The sequence below is a fragment of the Ips typographus genome, unplaced genomic scaffold, assembly GCF_016097725.1.
Source record: "Ips typographus isolate SLU unplaced genomic scaffold, UJ_Ityp_2.0 IpsContig58, whole genome shotgun sequence".
In the NCBI taxonomy this organism is placed as follows: Eukaryota; Metazoa; Arthropoda; class Insecta; order Coleoptera; family Curculionidae; genus Ips; species Ips typographus.
The window spans coordinates 42,559-63,986 of record NW_028098576.1 but is presented as its reverse complement, the minus strand read 5'-3'; the positions used below and the strand labels follow the sequence as shown (position 1 = coordinate 63,986).

The 21,428-nt window shown below is 35.0% G+C and overlaps 2 protein-coding genes and 1 long non-coding RNA gene across 3 annotated transcripts; 2 read left to right on the top strand and 1 right to left on the bottom strand.

The window, feature by feature from the left end:
* Positions 1–2,082: 2,082 nt before the first annotated feature.
* Positions 2,083–2,757, bottom strand: LOC145739852 (uncharacterized). Its single transcript, XM_081995193.1, has one exon. It carries the CDS (start codon positions 2,755–2,757, stop codon positions 2,083–2,085), a length of 675 nt encoding a protein of 224 aa, XP_081851319.1.
* A 676-nt stretch (positions 2,758–3,433) lies between these two features.
* On the top strand, positions 3,434–5,137 carry LOC145739851 (uncharacterized). The gene has a single exon (XM_081995192.1). The coding sequence runs from the start codon at positions 3,434–3,436 to the stop codon at positions 5,135–5,137; it is 1,704 nt and encodes a 567-aa protein (XP_081851318.1).
* Positions 5,138–15,994: 10,857 nt separating this feature from the next.
* Positions 15,995–16,756, top strand: LOC145739834 (uncharacterized). Its single transcript, XR_014181243.1, has 3 exons — positions 15,995–16,116; positions 16,169–16,527; positions 16,591–16,756. It is a non-coding gene; the product is annotated as an uncharacterized LOC145739834 (long non-coding RNA).
* Positions 16,757–21,428: the final 4,672 nt, after the last annotated feature.

The following is a 21,428-nucleotide window of genomic DNA, read 5'->3' as shown; positions in this document are numbered from 1 at the left end:
CGCGTGTTTCGCACCTGGTCAACTGTTGTGCCTAACCCGCACTGTACTCTGCTTTTTCACAGTTCACTTCACAGGTTCACAAGCTCAAACGGTTTAGTTCTTTTGAGCCTCCTCACTGTGTTCTGGTTGTCTAGCAGTTGAAGCGCTTCAACATTCGACACACACATATATTGTCATAAAATTTTCATAGTCTAAATGTATAGTTCTAATAACATGCTTGAAATGAAATTTGAAGCTTTTAACCCCCGCCTCCCACAGACCACCAAAATTAGGGGCACGAGGAGGAATAAAATGCCAACTGACAACCTCATTAGCCAAATAATTTTGAAATTTAGGAGAATTTGATTTTCAAAAAGTGCTAAATTCATTATTGACACCCAAAAATGTAGTTCCGTTATCCGAATACATGCTCTGGGGTTTTCCACGACGAGAGATAAATCACTTAAGCGCAGCAATGAATGCCTCACTATCCAAACTAGTAATAAGTTATAGATGTATCGCCTTGATAGCCAAGCAAATGAAAACACACACATATGCGTTATCAAGCTTAAGTTCCCTGCTCTTACGATAATTAAGCAAAAAATATCCAGCGTAATCATAACCAGTATGAGCAAACGGATAGTGTTGAGTTCCCCTCTCTTTTGGTAGATTACACATTAAGTACCTAGTTACTAACTTGACGTTTACGTTTGACGTTTGACAAGACAATGACATCTGATTTTCCGCGTTTTTGTTTTTGACCGTTGACTTTTATTATTAGGTTTTAGCGGCTTGGTTGTTGAAAACTTTTGGTTTGCTTGTAAATGTGCCTGAGTGCATCCTTTTTTAATACAATAAACAAGTCCACAAATGCTAATAAATCGTGTCTACATTACTTTCACATTATTAACTTGGTCAATTTATTCTTATTGGGTAAAATAATAGCATGTTTTCTTGAAAAGGGCAAATTTTACTTAGTAAGTCTACCACCCACTCGGAGTATGCCTTCTTTATCAAGAAACGGGTTTAAGGATAAAATGTGACTATTATTTGAGACGTTTACTTTTCATTAAGTCAGATAATTCTTTTTGAAATGATTGCTGTTGGAAAATTTTTACCAAAGTCAATAAGCTCTGATCAAGTTTATTTGTTGTGATTGCAGCTACTAATTTTTCATTTGGATGTTGTAAATTGAAAATAAATCTTTTGCATAAAGCTACCACTCTTTTTAATTTGGTTAAACTAGAAAATTTTGAAAATAAGTCTAGATCAAATACGTTTACTGCAAAATGCATATGTACTCGTTCTTCAGGAATGGTTTTAAGGTCTCCGGAATCTTTTAAATTTACAGGCCATTTTGAAACATCAGATTTCAACCAAGAAGGTTCCTCAAACCACAAAATACCTTTTAGACAACTCTTCTGCAGATAAGCCCCTTGAAATATGATCTGCTGGATTGTCTTGTGATTTAACATGAAACCATTCATCGATGTTACAGTTTTCCTGGATAAAAGACACTCTATTGGACACAAACGTTTTCCGTTTCTCAGGTAAATCTTTTATCCAACACAACGTGATCCAAAAAAAAAACATTTATTAAAATCAACATTTACTGATCGTTTTACTTTTTGCGTCAATTTGCATGCCAAAACCACACTGAGCAGTTCAGCAGAGTGACTGAACGAAGTGGTGCTACTTTACTTTTAGCAATAACTTGCCTGAATACTCTTCATTATCTATTTTGCTCCGAATGTAGATGCATGTTCCATATGCCCTTTCTGAAGCATCGGCGAAAGCATGTACTTCTACATATCGAGAATTGAAATAAAAAAAACTTGCCGTGGAATCTGCAATTTATTAGGATGAACAATGTCTTATATTGTAAATAAAATCCATTTTTCTAGTAATGATTCTGACATCCCAAGACAGTTTTTCTTTTCATAGCAACTGCAAAATAATTTTAGCTCAAATTCTTATTGGCCCTAAAAGACCTAAAATATCTAAAATCTGGCTAGTTATTGACAAACTCAATCGTTTTGTCACAGATTCAAATAAACTAAATTTCCTAATGTTGTACTGAATTTTATCACTTTGAGGTTTCCACTAAATGCCTAAAGTCTTGTTATTTTCAGCTTCACCAAGCACTAAAATACTGGCCTCTAAATCTCTGTTTACATTAAAATTCTCTAATAATTCTGATCGATTTGAAAGATACTTTTGTAAATCAAATCCTGAATTAGACAAAATCTCACTGACCTCGTTTTGAATCTTTAACAATTCCTCCTTTGAATGTGATCCAGTTAACATATCATCTATGTAACAACAGTTTTGTATTTCGTTGCTTGCTAAAGGGCGGGTATCTTCTAATGTGAGTTGGTAGAGACACCTAATGGCTAAGAATGGAGAGGATGCCAATCCATAGGTGATCACATTCAGTTCGTAACACTTAAGAACATCTGTGGGGTCGCTACGCCAAAATATTCTTTGATATTTTCTATCAGACTTATTAATCAAAACTTGTCTGTACATTTTTGATATGTCTGCGTTTAAGACATATTTGTGAATGGTGGGTCCTACCACTTGAGTGTCATTTAATGACAAATTATTATCAGTGATACCAGATCCGTTAAAAACTACTCTTAAACGGGTTGTTAAACTATCTTCACCAATTACTGCATGGTGGCTCACAGAATAAGCATTACCACAGCTACCATCACCTAATTCGTCTAAATTTGCACTCAAAAAAGTCATATGACCTAATCTTTCATACTCCTCCATAAAGCTATTGTACTCATTTCTTAACTTAGAACATTTTGAAAGACGATTTTCTAAAGAATAATATCTTTTTAAGGCCATACCTTTTGAATTACATAGTTGAGCATTATGTTTAAAAGGAATTCTAACTACCAACCGTCCTTGAGAATTTCTGTAGTAATTATTTTAAAAATGGGATTCTGCAAAATTATCAACCACATTCTTTACATCACATTCTTCGATTGCCCAAACTTTGGTAAGATTTTCATTTACTTCATTGTCACGTGATAAGCACTTCACTTTTACAAATGAAGACCACAGGCGAAAAAGGCGCTTTGTCACTTTTTGAAGGAATTGAGATAATGGTGCCATCTATTAGAGCATTTCGCAAACTTTCATTCCCTATTACCGAACTTGCAATAATAAGAATATAATAATAATAAGTCTGGAGATATTTATCATTCAAATATTTGGGTACAGAGGAAAAAGGCGCCATGTCCATGCGACACTGGCGAATAAGGCGCTTTGTCAGAGTTGCACAGACATGTTTGGTTTTTCATTCTAGGTCTAGGATAATTTCGGCATTTTAGTCGTTGTTTTTGAGGGGTTATGTTGGTTGTTTAATTCGGTGAAAACGTGAGATCTTTAAGACAACAAAAAGTTAATAAGTTTAGTAGTATACTTGCCTAGTTAAGTAAGTATGTCGAGTTCGGAAAATAGTGAGAGTAACGTGTCTAATAGAAAAATCGAGAGAAAAACTAAAAAAAGGAAAAAATACGGGAAACTAACTGATGTGATGAAAACATTCAATTTAAGCAGCCATGAGATTGGCGAGGACTGTCTTTGTAGTCGATATAAATGTTTCCAGGCTGTTCCTGTAACAGCACGAAAAGAAATTATTCGAAAGTTTAATGAATTGAAATCAGTTAATGAACAAAATCTTTATCTATGCGGCCTAATGTCAGTTTTGCCAATAAAACAGAGAAGGCCCCGAAAAGCGGAACAACTTGCTCAATTTCACGATGCTTCTTATCATTATAGGATTCGATTTCATGACAACGAAGAATTAAAGGAAGTTTCAGTATGTCGTAAAGCATTTCTGTCAATACCCGGCATAGGTAGGAAAAAACTAGAAGTGTTACAAAGATCATTAAAAGAAAAAGGTGTAGCACCCATTGATAGTAGAGGCAAACACCATAACCGTCCTCATAAACTCTCGGAGGTGTCAAAAAACGTAATAAGAAATCACATCAAATCCTTCAAGGGGAGAAAAACTCATTACAGTTTATACAAAACATCAAAGCTGTATCTTCCTGAAGAACTAAACGTTAAAAAGATGCATAATATGTTTTCACAAAAGTTTCCAGATGTTAAAATATCTTATGAAACTTATAGGACGATATTCTCTACAGAATTTAATATAGGATACGGATTTCCTAGATCGGACACTTGTAGTCAATACGACATAAACATCGCGAAAATGAAGGGTCTTGAATCTGAAAGATTCAATTTAACAACTAGAGGAATGACTGAATCTTTACAGTTTAGACAAGTAGAGAGGAATATCAGAAATTTGAAAATAGAAATTAAGCTGCATAAATTAAAGGCTGACCAATTTTACAAGAGGAAGAGAGAAGCCAAAATAAGTAGTCAACGAGTTTTATCTACTGAAGCAATTTGCTTGGATTTCTCCAAAAACCTTCCACTTCCCAATATAACGACCAATGACGTCTATTACAAAAGACAGCTATCTCTATATTCGCTAAATATTCATATACTTTCGACTTCTCAAGCAATATTTTATACATTTCCAGAAACTGTTGGAAATAAGGGAAGTGATTCGGTCAGTTCCTTGCTTCATCACTTTGTATTCAACTATCTCAACGAAGAAGTTCAACATTTAGAAATATTTTGCGACTCGTGCGGGGGGCAAAATAAGAACTATACTGTGTTCCGACTTCCTCACTATATAGTCCACGTTGAAAAGAGGCTACAATCGATAAAACTTACTTTTCCAATAAGAGGGCATTTCTATTTGGAGTGCGACAAAGACTTTGGTTTGATTAATCAAAAGAGCCGAGCTGAAGTACCGGAAGATTGGATTGAAGTATTCAAATCAGCTAGAGTTAAACCAATGCCCTTTGAAGTGGTTGAAGTTGAACAAAGCAATTTTAAGAACTGGACGTTCTTTTTGAAAGAGAGGTACAGAAGAAAATGTCCCTTTCCAACTCAACCGATTCGAGAACTAAAAATAGTTAAAGAGCATCCTCGCCTAATTTACTACAGGACTACATATAATGGGATGTGGGAATCCAGCCCTGTAACAGACCCAAAATTTAAACCTACTCAAAAGTGCAGAGACGGAGAATTTGAACTGCCCGATTATTTATACAATGGAACGTAAGTTTTCTACTGATAATATTACAATGGTATAATCATAATTTATTTAAAAATTTTAGAGCTTTTGAATTTGAAAAAATTTTGTGGGCCCGAGGCGCAGAATTATTTTTCCAATATTCCACATTCAATAAATTAAAATACCTGAAGCCTCTCTGACTCGAAATTAGTTTATAGTATCATGCAGGGTAAGTTTTCTATTTAAAAACAAAAAAAAATTAATAAAAAATCCTGTTTTTTAATAGATCAAGCATGCAAGTATTTTGCTGAAAACACCATTACTTGAGTGTTCACTTAATGACATGGCGCCTTCTTAGAATGTCGCGCATGGACATGGCGCGTTTTTCCATTTTTTTTTATGACGTCAAGTGAAAGAATGTTGTTTTTGTAAACCACGCTACATGCTACATTAAAATCTACCTAATAGGTGCTACTACAAATGCTGAGTCGTCATTTCTACCCTAGTTCAAAAATCTAGTTAAAATTTAAACAAGACTGTAAGGAATTAAAACCTTTAAACTGGTTTTTCTCGAAATCGATTTTTTTGACAAAGCGCCTTTTTCCCCTGTGGTCTTCAAATCGAAATATTAATGTCACCTCCTATTAGCCAGCCTAATTTGCTAAATTGCCCAATTTTCCCAATTTAATTTGATTGGTTAGCAAAATGTCATAAAAAATACTTACACCACATAACATGTCAATATCTTTACTGATGTTAAAGTCAGGATCGGCTAGATTTACATGCTCCGGTATCGAAATGCAACTTGAATCAAATTATCTCATCGGCATCGCTTCAGTAATTTTCGGTAAACTAAACAATTTGCTTCTGTTTGGAAACTCCCGATGCGTGATTTTAATGTACACCTAGTTTTATATCTACCTTGCAAAAAGGTATTACTTCCAACACCCGAAACAGAATAATTAAGTTCTTTTTTATGAAAACCAATTTTATTACAAAAGCTCCCAGTAATGAAATTTGATTCTGAGCCTTGATCTAGTAAAACAGTCGCCTTAAACTGTAATCCTTTATTTAGGATGAAAACAGAAGCAGTAGACGTATAGACGTATGGTTTTCCCAAATTACGTCACCGTTACGTCAAAAAAGCTCTGCTCGCTCCATGGAGCGCGAAAACAAATGCGGCCAAGGTCATCGTTGCGTTGAATACTGTTTCTATCTTCAACCGGGTCGTGATTATTCGCAATGTTTATGTGCTGCCTTCTCTCGTCTGCTCGAGCCGCTCGGCTTGCGTTTATTTCTCTTGCTGCAGCACATATTCTACAATTTTCAAATACATGTTTTGGATTCAAACAGTTTAGATACAGTTTCAGCCTTACCGTTTCGTGCTTTCTTTTATTAGGATCAAATTTTAAAAATGAATTGCATTTAAATATTGAATGACTTGATCTACAGTAAAAAAAAATTGTTATTGCTATTTGTTAGTAATGAGTACGATTTGTTGAAGTTTTGATTAAAATTTCTATTATTGTAAGTTTTATTTTGATTTTTATTGCTTTTTGTACCCACAGTTTCAAGATTCTCTAATAACTCACATTCTCTTTAACAAAATTGAGCAAGTCCTCAAAAGAGGGTAGATCAGTATTAAATTTTTTAGATTCCCAATCCTTACGAGTTGGGTGGTCAAGTTTTGTAACCATTAAATAAACAAGTAACACTGACCACTGATCTGTGGGTTGATTTAATGCTTTTAAACCTTAAACATTTTTATGAAATAAATCAAATAAGGTACGCAATTCAGTGTGTGATTCTTTGACTACTGAAGGCGCTTCAAATAAACCATTGACAAAATTAAAAATAATTAGTCTATTATTTTCGTATATGTGTTTTAACATGTTTAAGGCAATACTATAATTATCGTTATTTGTACTTTTAATCGACTCTAACATTTTAAATGCATCACTTTCAAGATGTGCTTTTAAATAATAAAACTTGTGCAATTCATCCATTGATGAGTTTTGATCAATTATTGAATAAAATGCGTCTCGAAATTCCAACTTATGAATTATTATTAATGTCTGGTAATTTTATTGAAAACCCCGTAACATGTCGCTGGGAACTATGTGATTCCGGTAGGGAGATGTTATCAATTGGCTCTATTTTATGATGATTTGACAATATCAGTAAAGCACGCGCACTTATTTCATCAAATAAATCTTCAAATTATACATATTAAATATATACAGGGTGTCTAAAAAGTCTGGAATATTGCAAATATCTCGAAAACTGCTGATTTTATTTTTCTCAAAATTTGCGTCTTGTTAAAGTAAATAACAGCGCATGACGTGAGGGTGAAATGAGGTTCGCAAGTATACAGGGTCAGTCACAAAGTATACCAACTTTCTTATTTCAAACCTAACACACTGTATATTACTTCAGATTTTAAGAGTACTCATAAAGGCCAATTCAACGATCTACAGTATTAAATTATTCTTAGTATTAGTCAATTTTATTTGAGGAAATTATGAAAACACTTAAACGTTAAGTAAATTAAGTAAAACTAGCCCAACATTAGAAATAAAACACAACTTTATAAGATTTTTTTTTATTTATTTTTTTTTTCACTCAAAAACACCATTTAGTATACACCAATAAGTAATAGGAAAATTTGCCAATTAATTTAACATTATATTGACGTTAGCTGTCATTGTTACACCTATCATTGTTATAGGTAGGTACAAAAAAAAAATCGTATATCGTTGAATTGGCCTTTATGAGTACTCTTAAAATCTGAAGTAATATACAGTGTGTTAGGTTTGAAATAAGAAAGTTGGTATACTTTGTGACTGACCCTGTACACTTGCGAACCTCATTTCACCCTCACGTCATGCGCTGTTATTTACTATAACAAGACGCAAATTTTGAGAAAAATAAAATCAGCAGTTTTCGAGATATTTGCAATATTCCAGACTTTTTAGACACCCTGTATACAGGGTGTCCCACGACGAAAGACCTCGATTGATATTGGAAAAAGTATAAATAGGAGAGTTTTGAAAATTTGGTAGGATACTGATGTGGGCATGCCCAATCCAACTAAAATATTTTCAAGATGGTTGCACTTCCGCTTATACCGGAAGTCGATCACAACTTTCTTATTTTAAATAGAACACCCTATATATTATTACATATTTGGATTCCTCACAAAATTCTGACCAACTTTTGTATAGAATGCCCTATGCCTATCTCTAGCCGTTTTCGAAATATTTGATGTTTTTCCAAAAAAGTGACAGTTGCAACGCTCAACATATTTTTGTACTATGTTAAAACCGTATTTCATTTTGCAATGAAACTTTGGGTTATTGTAAATAAAGGATCGTTTTATTAAACTGAGGGCGTAACGACTCATTTGTATACAGGGTCGTCAAAAAAAAATCATAAACTTGCCACTAAAAAAAATGAAAAATCTCAAGTTTTTTAAATGGAAACCCCCATTTTTTATGACGGAATCATTTTGAGCATTAAAAATTACTATAAGTTTCAATTTACTTGCCTATACCTAAATCCAACCCATTTCGTTTTATTTGAGAATAAACATTTTTTTATTAGGCTGCATGCTCGGCTGCATGGTTGGAATTAGCTGGTACTCTAGTTGGCCATGCTTTTGACACACGGTGATATTGGAGACCTACAGGGCATGTTAATAACACTAGTTTTGAGTGTTTTGACAACTGCAAATATGGCGTCGCGGTTACGTTATTCAAACCAAGATTGCTTAAATCTGTTTATTATTTACGGAAAATGTGATAAAGTTGTGAGTAGAACATGGGAGGTATTTGCCGCTCGTTATCTAGAAAAACCAAATCCATCACCAAAAGCTGTCAAGCAAATAATTGAAAATTTTAAGAATACGGGATATGTGAAGATAAAAGCTATTAAAACAAAACCAATTCTTAATAATACAAATGTAGAAATTGCAATTTCTAACCAACTTTTGTGTACAATGCCCTATTCCTATCTCTAGCCGTTTTCGAAATATTTGATGTTTTTCCAAAAAAGTTATAGTTGCATTGCTCAACATATTTTTGTACTTACATTAATAATTAATTTAACAAATGTTCGAAATTTCGACCTTCAGCTTCGTGACACTTTGCGCACCTTAGGATCAGCTGCTCATGGGTTGCTGCTCTTATTGCGTTTGGGCTTAAACCACGAAACGCGTTTCTCACTCTTTCAATACAATTTTCCTTTGTTGTTAAAGGAAGATTGTAAACTTCATCTTTAATTGCCCCCCAAACAAAATAATCTAAAACTGACATGTCTGGCGAGCGGGGTGGCCATTGAAACGGTCCGTTGTTAGCAATCCACCGGTCGTCAAACGTAGCTTGTAGAAAATTATTGACAATATGACCATTATGAGGAGGTGCGCCATCATGCTGATAAATTACCCGTCTTCTGTCGGCTAGAGGTAAATTATCCAAGTATTCCCTTTCTAAATCTTGAATTATAGCTAGATATCGATCACCTACAATAAAAACATAGCATTAAATTAAGTTTCAGAACTTCACAATTTGTCGTTTAACATCGTCGATATACCGTTTAAATTTTCTTCATAAAAACGTATCATAACAATTTGGTCATTCCTCACAGCACAATAAACATTAAAACTCCAGATTTCTTGAAAATTTCTCTCTCTAATTACGTGTGGATTTATGTCACACCAGTAGTGTGAATTATGTCTATTGAACATTCCATTTTTAGTGAATTTGGCCTCGTCGCTCCAAATAATATTATTCAAAAACAATTCATCTCCATAGTGACTAGTCAGCAAAAACTCACTAAAAACAACTCTCTTCGTAAAGTCAACCTCTTTTAAGTGTTGCACTAATTTAAATGAAAAAGGGTGAAATTTATGTTTCTTCAGGATCCTCTGAATTGAGCTTTTGGATATGCCTGATTCTACGGAAACTTGTCTTATTGACAAAGTTGGATTTGCAACAAAATAGCCCAAAATTGCAATTTCTACATTGGTATTATTAAGGATTGGTTTTGTTTTAATAGCTTTTATCTTCACAGATCCCGTATTCTTAAAATTTTCAATTATTTGCTTGACAGCTTTTCGTGATGGCTTTGGTTTTTCTGGATAACGAGCGGCAAATACCTCACATGTTCTACTCACAACTTTATCACATTCTCCGTAAATAATAAACAGATTTAAGTAATCTTGGTTTGAATAACGTAACCGCGACGGCATACTTGCAGTTGTCAAAACACTCAAAACTAGTGTTATTAACATGCCCTGCAGGTCTCCAATATCACCGTGTGTCAAAAGCATGGCCAACTAGAGTACCAGCTAATTCCAACCATGCAGCCGAGCATGCAGCCTAATAAAAAAATGTTTATTCTCAAATAAAACGAAATGGGTTGGATTTAGGTATAGGCAAGTAAATTGAAACTTATAGTAATTTTTAATGCTCAAAATGATTCCGTCATAAAAAATGGGGGTTTCCATTTAAAAAACTTGAGATTTTTCATTTTTTTTAGTGGCAAGTTTATGATTTTTTTTTGACGACCCTGTATACAAATGAGTCGTTACGCACCCTCAGTTTAATAAAACAATCCTTTATTTACAATAACCCAAAGTTTCATTGCAAAATGAAATACGGTTTTAACATAGTACAAAAATATGTTGAGCGTTGCAACTGTCACTTTTTTGGAAAAACATCAAATATTTCGAAAACGGCTAGAGATAGGCATAGGGCATTCTATACAAAAGTTGGTCAGAATTTTGTGAGGAATCCAAATATGTAATAATATATAGGGTGTTCTATTTAAAATAAGAAAGTTGTGATCGACTTCCGGTATAAGCGGAAGTGCAACCATCTTGAAAATATTTTAGTTGGATTGGGCATGCCCACATCAGTATCCTACCAAATTTTCAAAACTCTCCTATTTATACTTTTTCCAATATCAATCGAGGTCTTTCGTCGTGGGACGGAATCTTTAACTTTTTCTCGTAATTTTGGAAACCAATAGTTTTGTTTAATAGCTTCTACACATTTGTCAACACCGACATGACTTAATTCATCATGATTACTGCGAATAACATTTGTTGACACTGTTTTATTGACAAATTTATTTCAAATGGTGTGTCCTCAATAATCAAAACATTCTCAAAGCAACGGCTCAAGGCATCTACATGACGCATACCTTAACCTTTCCTATGTTCGAGTGTGTATTCAGTTTTGTTTAAGTTTTCCAAAATCAAACTCCATCTCATGATTTTGGGGTTAATATCTTTTTTCTTTCGAGACATAGTAATACTATTACAATCTGTAAATATTTTAAATGGTATTCCTTGAAAATATACTCTAAATCGATTTAAACTGTTTATAATAGCAAGAAGTTTCAAAATAAAACTATGCTGTTTAGACTCAGCTTCTGTAGTTCTCTGACTGTAAAACAAAATCGGGTGAAATTTACCATCACTCTGCCTCTATAGAAGTATACCACTGTAACCTAAAGAGGAGGCGTCACATGAAGCTGGGTTTCAGCTGTAGGAGAGTATAATGCTTTAGTGCTTGGTTACAAGTGCTGCTTTTAGACTCTCAAAACATTTAAACTCAGTTGGTCCAAAATGGAAAGTTGATTTATTTTTTAACATGTTATAAAGTGGAGCAGCTCTAAGTGAAAAGTTATGAACAAATTTTCTAAAGTATGAAGCAAGACCAATGAAACTGTGTAACTGTTTTATATTACGAGGTACAAGGTAACCCTTTATTGCCATTAAGTGGTTATCATTAGGTCGAATGGTGCAGCCATTTATAACATAGCCTAGATAGTTAATCTCCAATTCACAAAAAGAACATTTGTCTAAACGAAGTGTTAAGCAATTTACGACCAACAAATAAAATACTTCCTTCAAAAGACTTAGTTGGAATGCAAATGTCATCCAGATAAATCAATGTTTTGTTTGACTCTAAAAGATCCTTAAAAATCATTCGAATATACCTCATAAAAACTGAAAGACTGTTCTTTAATCCGAAAGGCATCTTTAAGAATTCAAACTGTCGAAAAGGTGTGACAAAAGAAGTAAATTTAACAGATTCACTATCCACATCTACATGATAGAATGCACTTTTTAAATCGAGAGTTGTGAAATACTTCTTCTTCTTCTTTAAGTGCCATCTCCTCTCAGAAGGTTGGCAATCATCATGGCTATCCTCACTTTCGATGCTGCAGCTCTAAACAACTCAGTGGAACTACAGTTATACCATCCTCTCAGGTTATTCAACCAAGAGATACGTCTTCTTCCTCTGCTTCTTTTCCCCTGTATCTTTCCCTGCATAATGTTCTGCAACAATACATATTTATCTCCCCTCATCACATGGCCCAGATATTGCAGCTTACTTATTTTAATTGTGTTTAATATTTCCTTTTCTTTTCTCATTCTTCCCAGTACCTCCTCGTTTGTTACCATGTCCACCCAACTTATTCTCAAGATCCTTTTATATGACCACATCTCGAATGCTTCCAGTCGGTCGCTTATCTCTTTCTTTAACGTCCAGGATTCCATCCCGTACAGCAGCACCGAGAAAACATAGCATCTCAATATTCTGACTCCAAGGTGTAGATTAAGATCTCTACTGCATAACACATTCCTCATTTTGAAATACTTAAAAAATTCCTCATTTTGAAATACTTAAATACTTATTGCCTCTCAATTGATCAATTTGATCTTCAATCAAAGGAATTGAAAAGTTGTCACGCAGGGTTAGCATATTTAAAGTGCGATAATCCACACACAATCTAAAATCATTGGTTTTATTTTTTATCAACACAATGGGAGAACTGTACTCAGATTCACTTTTTAGGATAATCCTATTATCCAACATAGTATTTATCAATTCCTGGACAGCATTCTTTTCATCAAATGAAAGTCTACGTGGCTTAAAATAAAATGGTGTATGATTTGGTTGAACTCTAATTTTCATACTATATTTGGTAACTGGCTGTTCTGGTCTGGAGATGATAAAAATCATTAAAAACATCAACTAACAATGCCCTTTCTAAAGCAGATAAGCAATTATCAATTTTTAGGACAATTTCATTAGGGTCAACATAATTAATATTCAAAATTTTTTGTAGCACAATACGAGTTTCGCTATAAACATATCAATGGAAAACGTCATCAATTTCAAAAATGATTGAATTCATAACACCAAATCAATTATTAGAAAATTATGGGACAATTTTTAATACAAAAATCACTAATGGAAGCAAACTGTTTTTTTTTTCCTGATATCTGAAATCCTATTTTTCTATTGTTAGCTGATTTGGTTATGAATGCATATTCCCTTTTAAGGTAACATTTCCGGAAGTAACTAACTTCAGGATTTTCGCGCCAAGCAACCAGCAGGAGTAGGAGAAAAAAGACCAACCTGCAGTTTGAAGTAACGGATAGATCATTTCTTTCCGAATTGTCGAGCTTTATAGATGTGATAGATTTTTTATCCATTAGCATCCAAGCCACATTTTGTTGAAAGAGATTTTTTGCCCAACGATTTCGATCTGAAAGCGATTCCACACGATTTGCCATTATTATTTTTTTACAGAGAGTCTTTTTAGTCGATTTTATTTTTATTTGTTAATAATTTGTTGTCTAGATGTTTTTCAGTTAGATTCAGGAATCCCCCCAGAGCCATGGAACCAGCAAGGAGGAAGCGTCCAAGGTTTTGCCATAACGGCTACTTCTACAAATTACGAGCCAATCGTAATGGTAATCGGTGAGTACTCAAATATTAGTTCAAAATCATAGAACCCCCACAAACTATTATCAAATTAACCATTGTTTTCTTTAGGTACTTTTAGGTGTATAGGTACTACACCTGTAGCCAATACCCTCACACTGGATGTTCAGCTTCAGGAAAAGTACAAGGCGAAGGAGAATTCCAGGACATCAATCCCCACCACAACCATCCAAGAGTCGATGGAGCAGCAGCAGCCCAACTTTTGAAGACTCAGTTAAGGAATGCCTGTACTGTGGAGAGAGGAAACTTCAAGAACATTTACGAAAGAATTGCCTTAAAGTAGGTGTACATAAAATATATTTTTATATTATAAATAAAGAAAAAAAAAGTAATAATCTGATTTTTCTTGCAGCAATGTCGAAGGAGCTGAATTGGTGACATTCAACTCCATCAGACGTTCAATGAGGAGATGGCGGCAGATTAACACACCACACATTCCCCAAACGAGTTGTCCCAGATTTTGAATACAGGTGAGTGGCCTAGATACAGCAACTGTGCTAGTGGTTTGTTTTTTTCAGGATCTGTGAATGTTGGAGACGCTGAAGCTATTATATTTGGAAACGCCGACTTTCTACAGAACTTCGTGGACCCAATACACCTTTATAGATGGCACCTTTAAAGCTGTACCGAGAAGACCAAGATTTTACCAGATACTAACCATTTTTGGAACATGTAAGTTTCATTCATTCAAGTTTTTTAGATTGAATTATTTTTGTAAGTGTGTTTAATAATAATAATACTAAAATATTACTCGCCCTTGCTTGAAATGTGACATAACTCTTAAAATTTAAAAAAACATAATTTTCTGTATGAAATCAAAAATTACTTAACAGCATTCTGGAAAAAATAAAATAATAATTTTTTGTCACATTCTAAATGTTAATATCCCAACAAGGCAATAATATTGTGATATCCATTTCATGGAATATACACTGTATTACAACAATTAAGCACACTGGCATGTTATGTTGTCATTGTCTTACAGGAAATTTTTGCTAGATATAAAATTCTTCGGTTAAATATTTTATTTTTTTATGATTGATTTTATGGATTATGAACAACTTACCATGAATACGATTTGTGTCGTCTGTTTGTGTCATGTTCATTGTTTTATTAAATAGCAACAAAGCCAGTGGTGGTACGAAGTCTTAGTCAAACAACTTTCTGCCACACCACATCAAGTAAATATAATATGTTACTTCATTGCTTATATTTTTCCTTTACAGTACAGTAAATGTAATGTATTAGCACTTTTTTACACAGTGCAGGTAACTGATGAATTGAACTGATTCACTTTAACTATTCCATATTATAACCTTTAATAACTTATTGAACTTTTTTTATCACTTTGATAGATTTGGAACTAATTTAAAGATTTTAAACAAAAAAATAATATTAATTTTGATCTTGTGATCATAGAAAAGCAACTTTTAAATCCTTTAATTTCTGAAGTAAAATATAGGTCAAAGCACTTTCACCTATCACAACATCACTGCCACTAGTACCATTATCTATAGTATAATTATTACAGCTGGATACAAATACACTATTTTAACAGTAAATTTGTTAATCGAAATTGGTGCGTGTATGGTTTATAAATTAAATTAAATTTAAAGCCAAAATTGAAAAACCTGTCCCTTAGGAGTACGATAATGGGAGTACCATTTATTGACTCTGTTGACTGGGGACACATGACGGTACGGTACTGACGGCAGTGACGGCCAGTACTTACTAGTGCTATTTGGTTTTGGTTTTTGTATCTAACTAAACTATATGATTTTTATAGTATGTTGGTTTTGGGGTTTATAATATTAACAAATTTTATTCTCTATAGTCTATATTGAGATCTTGGAAACACAGCAACTACAGAGGAGTTAATTATGAAAAGTTTTGGAGGCTTCATGCTGAACAAAAACGAATTTTTGACAAGCCCTGGATAAAAATTTAATTATACTGTATTATCTGATGGCCTAGTGTATACTTCATAAACCTTTTATTATTGAGTATTTTCTGTTTTTTAAATAGGCATTTCCCTTGGTCCATGTATTCATGGCTAACCGGACCAGGACACTTTATGACGCAGTATTTGACTACATCGCGAGGACCTTTCCAACCTGCATCCGAGGGACTGTCGTTACGGACTATGAAGTGGGACTATACGAATCAGTGAAGGCAAGATATCCAGATGTGACTCTACAAGGTTGTTTTTTTCATTATTGCCAGGTATGCATAAATGGTGTCATCATTTGCTGTTTGTAGAAAAATTAGGAACTAGGTGTAACCCGGCAATTCAAGAGGAGGCAGCCCATAAAGTTTACCTGAGGAAGCACTACGCGTTGGCACTTCTACATGCGGACAGGATTATATGTGCATTTAATTTGTTACAGGTTCTGCCCATATAACGGATATTGATAAAGAGCTACTTACAATTTTATCTGTTATTAGGATCGGGAACGGGAACCAATTTTCGGCGAATTCAGGAACTACATCAGACGACAGTGGATTGGACGAGTCACCCCCCCCAACATTTCAGCGTTTACGGACAGAGGCATCGGAAGAACAAAGTGATGGAGGCTTACCACAGGCGGCTAAACAGTAAGCTGGTGAGACATCCTGGTGTCTGGGACTTGATAGGTATTTTTGAATACAATGTTTTTCACATTTCTGGTATACATTCAGCATATTTTTGTAATTTAGAAGTCCTAATCGATGTTCAAGATATTGCCACTTTGGAGCTAGGTCAATTGGAGCGACATCCGCAAGTTTTCAGGGTTTCCAGGACTTACTGTACTTTTCGACGCACGGATAAGGCAGGCATGGGACAAATTGGCAAATGGACGTTTTACAACTGGAGATTTTTTGAGGCTAGTACCTTTAGTTATATTTTAAAGGGAATAAAAATATTAAAAAATGCACTGTTTAGGCAAGCGGTACACTTTGTACAAGGCATGGAGGGACAGCTACAAATGTGGAATAACGTGGATGAAGCCGCTGACATCGAAGAAGCAGGACAGCAATTAGTGGATTTGTATCAACAATTATTTAATAACCCTATTCCTAATCAACTTCCTCTTCTTGTCCCTCTCCAACGCCCAAATGTCCCTCAAAACCGTTACCAAATCCTACATGATTCTCCGCCTCTCATCCCTTTCCAACGGCCAAATCTCCCTCAAATCCTAAATAATCCCCCTCCTCTTGCCCCCTTTTTAAATGAACCTCTCCCTCCAGCTCCTTTCCAACGACCCGTCGTTCATCCTAATCCAGTTCCAGTTGAACCCCTAATACTTAATCCCGATCCCGACCTAAATCCTGATGAACCTTTAAGATCCCCATCTCCTTTTTATCTCCCCGATTCGCCTCGTTCGCGAGCTTCTTCCTCCCGACCCAATTATTCCTCCACCCAGTCCTCCTCCTGAAATACATAACGTAACTAAGGCACAATTTTAATTTTCCAGAAATACCCGCCGAAATTGGAAGACTTTTCGCCGCCTTAGGAGATGACGACCAACCGGATGAACTGCCTAGTGTTGACGGCCCATGGGTTCCAGCCTTAGAAGCCACACCCTACGACGACGAGGATATGACTCCGGAACTACAGTGTAAGGTATGCCTATCTAATAGAATCCAGTATGTCATTGAGTGTGGTCATGCACTTTCCTCAATGTGTACTGCGATTTTATTCAATGCACAATCTCCACGATGCGCTGTGTATCGAGGAGATTTGCATAGAGATAGGCAGCCTATTGCACTGTATTTGTAAGTAAGAAAATCTTTTTAGTTTTGTATTTTTGGTTAGGATTTTACTATTTATGTTTATCATTAATTTCTGGTAAATTTGATATATACATATGTTTTTGTAGTTTGGGTGGTTTCAAAAAATGTTTGTGTCCCCTATGTACAACAATTTTTAAATTGACGTACATAGGAATGAGCTAAAGTAGTGTAATACATATAGTTATCAGTCAGCTTTCTTATTATTTTGGCACTGTAATTATTAATATCATTTAAATATTTAGATTATATTTGCAAAATTTTTAACTTCAAATTTAAGTCAACTGTTATTATGTATCACATTACTGGGTGAATAAATATGATCATTTGATCATATAGTGAGAAATTCGGACATTATGCCGTAAGGCATTTTTTTTTTTTTTTTTTTTTTGTTTAATTTTTGTTAAATATTTAATACATTATATTATGTCATACATGTTTTATTTGTTTATTTGCTCATCCATTTTAATTAATTTTATAGTTTATTTGTATGTGATAATAAAGTATTTTATAATATATTTAAATAATGTTTGAATTTTCTTGTAATATTTAAAAATTTTGCTTGATCAGTTGAGTCTCTCACAGTAAAAATAACCCAAGCTTCAACTTAAGTACCTGGACTGTTAACTGAAAAAGAAAGATTGATATCTACTTATTTGCATAGGTAAAAAAGTGATAGGGCTTACTTCAAATTGTTATTAAAAAGCAAATTAGATACTAGAAAAAAAACAAAGTCCTGGCATTTTTCATCTAAATTAGTGGGTTCCTCTGACATACCTAACAATCATGTAATGGAAAATGTATAGTTCTATATACATAAAAAATAAGTTAGCACGAAGAATATACCTCAAACAATGCCTTTTGAGAGGTTTGGAACACTTCAACAAGAAATCCTTTAAGATAGTTTTTCCTATGAGTGTGCCCCAGGATATGCATCAGTAATTATGTCTATAAAAATAACTTTAACGCCTTCCAAAATAAGTTTATGTTAAATATATCTACTAATATTCAAAATAATCGTTTTCTAGGTTGGCTCTCATAAACTTCCTAGTTATAGGTATATGTTTATAGTATCCCGTACTTATTTTGTAAAAATTACTAAAATGAGCATTAGCCCATTTAGGACACAAAATTGCATAGTAAACCTTCCTGTCTACAATATCCGAATAGGTACTTGTTAAGAGCAAAAGTACGAAATCCACTCATACACATTTAAACTGGTTGACATAAGAGGTTAAACCGCACATATTAATTATCCCAATAAACAATTATATCACAATCAAAAATAGGCAAAAATCCAAATTATAAACATTATATTTGTTTTTGTTTACATTTATGTATGTCATGTCATACTGAAAAATGTGTGACCTATAACCTATAAAATTCATCTGTCGTCTGTGGTCTGTATAGCTAACCTCAACATCGTTCATATACTTCACATAATTAAGATAATGCAGAGGATAATACTATTGTTTTTATAATACTGTTGCGAAGCGAACTTTTGATTATTAGTTAGGATTTCTTTAGTTATTTGTTGTTACCCCTGTATGTTACGTTGCTTTGTTTACGTTCTACATTCTTTTGTCTGTGTTCTAGAAAATCCTGGCTCCGTTGCTTATATAGAGAGAGATTTATGTTATAGCTTAATGAGTGTGAGGGAGAAAGTCAATTTCATGAATATTTGGGAACTTTCTAGAAACCATGGAAGCCTATATAAGCAGCTGAACCAGGCCTGGTTAGTTAGTTGTTGAATTGATGGTTGTAGTGAAGTTGAAGTTGTCAGATAGCGAGGTTAAGTGTCAGTGTCAGTTTATTGTTTGTAAACAATATACGGTGTTGTTCAAGAAGTGTGTCATTAAGGAGTACGACGGTACATTTGGTGTCAGAAGTGGGATTGGAGAATCGAAGAAGAGTTCCAGAGGAAGACAGAATAAACCGACAAAAGCAGAAGGTGTGTTGAATGCCTGTGAGTACACGACAACAAAGTGCCAAAATGGATGAAGGAATGAAACAACTTATGGAGATGATTCAAGCAATGAAAGCAAGTCAGGACCAAAAGTTGGAGGAAATGAAAGCGAGCCAAGACCAACAGTTCGAAGAAATGAAAGCGAGCCAAGACCAAAAGTTCGAAGAAATGAAAGCGAGCCAAGACCAGAAGTTCGAAGAAATGAAAGCAAGCCAAATAAGTCAAGAGCAGTTCAAAGCAAGCCAAGACCAAATTAAAGACCAGTTTCAACGACAAGATGAAAAATTAGACCGAGTAATAAATGAAATAAAAGGAGAAATGGACAACAGGATGGAAATTTTGGAAGAAAAGGTAAATGAGAGGATAAGCGGTGTGGAGGAGACCGTTCAGACCTTGCGAGAGGAATTTGACAAACTACAGGAAAAGTCTTCAAAGCCAACCGTAGTCGCCAGTTCTAGTGTCTGCTCAAATATTAAGCCACCAGTTTTCGACGGTAAGACCTCATGGCAGGTTTACAAAAAACAGTTTGAGGCTGCCGCAGAGGCCAACAATTGGACATCAAGTGACAAAGCCACTGCCTTGGTTTTGTCACTTCGAGAAGAAGCACTGGAGGTTTTGCAGACTTTGGACGAGAGCCAGTACAAAAACTACGACGACTTAATCCAACATTTGGAGATGAGATTTGGAAATAAGCACCTAGAACAAGTATACGAAGCTCAGTTGTCTAGTAGGACCCAAAGAAGCACGGAAACACTTCAACAGTATGAAGCCGACATTGCTCGATTAGTTTGTCTGGCCTATCCAACGGCCTCTCACGACATTAGAGAGCGAATGGCAGTACGGGCTTTTGTGCGAGGTCTTAAAGATTGTGACACAGAGCAAGCAATACGATTAGCGAGATGCCAAACATTGCATGATGCTCTTGCCTACGCTTTGGAGTTTGAGGCGGTCAAGCAAGTATCACGAGGACATACTCGAGTGCGTCAAGTCAGAAGCCTTACACCGGAACCGAGAAACCGATCTTCCAATTCAGATCACACAATCACTCAGTCAGACTTGAATCGTCAACTGGAGACATTTCGAAAAGAACTAATGGGAGCGTTAAATAGAAGAAGTCAGAACAACCGAAACGCTCAAACCACCACGTTTACTCGGTCATTGGAATGCTGGAACTGTGGAGAAAAGGGGCACATTCAATCGCAGTGCCGCAAACCTAGAAGAATGCAGAACCAGGAAAACGAAGAGTAGCCAGTTTTCCGGGGCAAAAGCTGGCTACGCAACACTGTCAAGCCCCACCCACCATAATTAAAGTAGCCCGTCTTCAGCACGAAAACACCAGCTTAATAGTGACCGGTAAGATTTGCGGCCAGGATTGCCAAATGGTTGTTGATACCGGTTCTTGTCATACTATCGTAAGGCCGGACATAGTGAAACACTGCAGGATTAGCGACACTGGTACCAAGTTTATATTGGAAACTGCCGCTGGTGAGTCAATGCCTGATCTGGGAATCCATGAAGCGGAAGTGAAGCTTGGGCGGCATGTCTTCAACCATACCGTTTTTGTGGCCAACATAACTGATGACGTCTTAATGGGCTTAGATCTTATGGAGCAACACAAGTTCCAGCTGGATTTGGAGAATAGACTGATCAAGACTGGACAAGACGAGATTGTTATGATGACACCCGAACAAGATATGCGTGTGAGGAAAGTTACGTTGGAAGAAGATGTCAACTTACCTGCAAGATCAGAGACCATCGTTAAAGTTAATTTGGATAGAAAAACGGAATTGAGCAAACT

Bases quoted from the DNA above. Each gene is read 5' to 3' on its own strand.
- LOC145739852 (XM_081995193.1), bottom strand. From the start codon at position 2,757: ATGGAGGAGTATGAAAGATTAGGTCATATGACTTTTTTGAGTGCAAAT.
- LOC145739851 (XM_081995192.1), top strand. From the start codon at position 3,434: ATGTCGAGTTCGGAAAATAGTGAGAGTAACGTGTCTAATAGAAAAATC.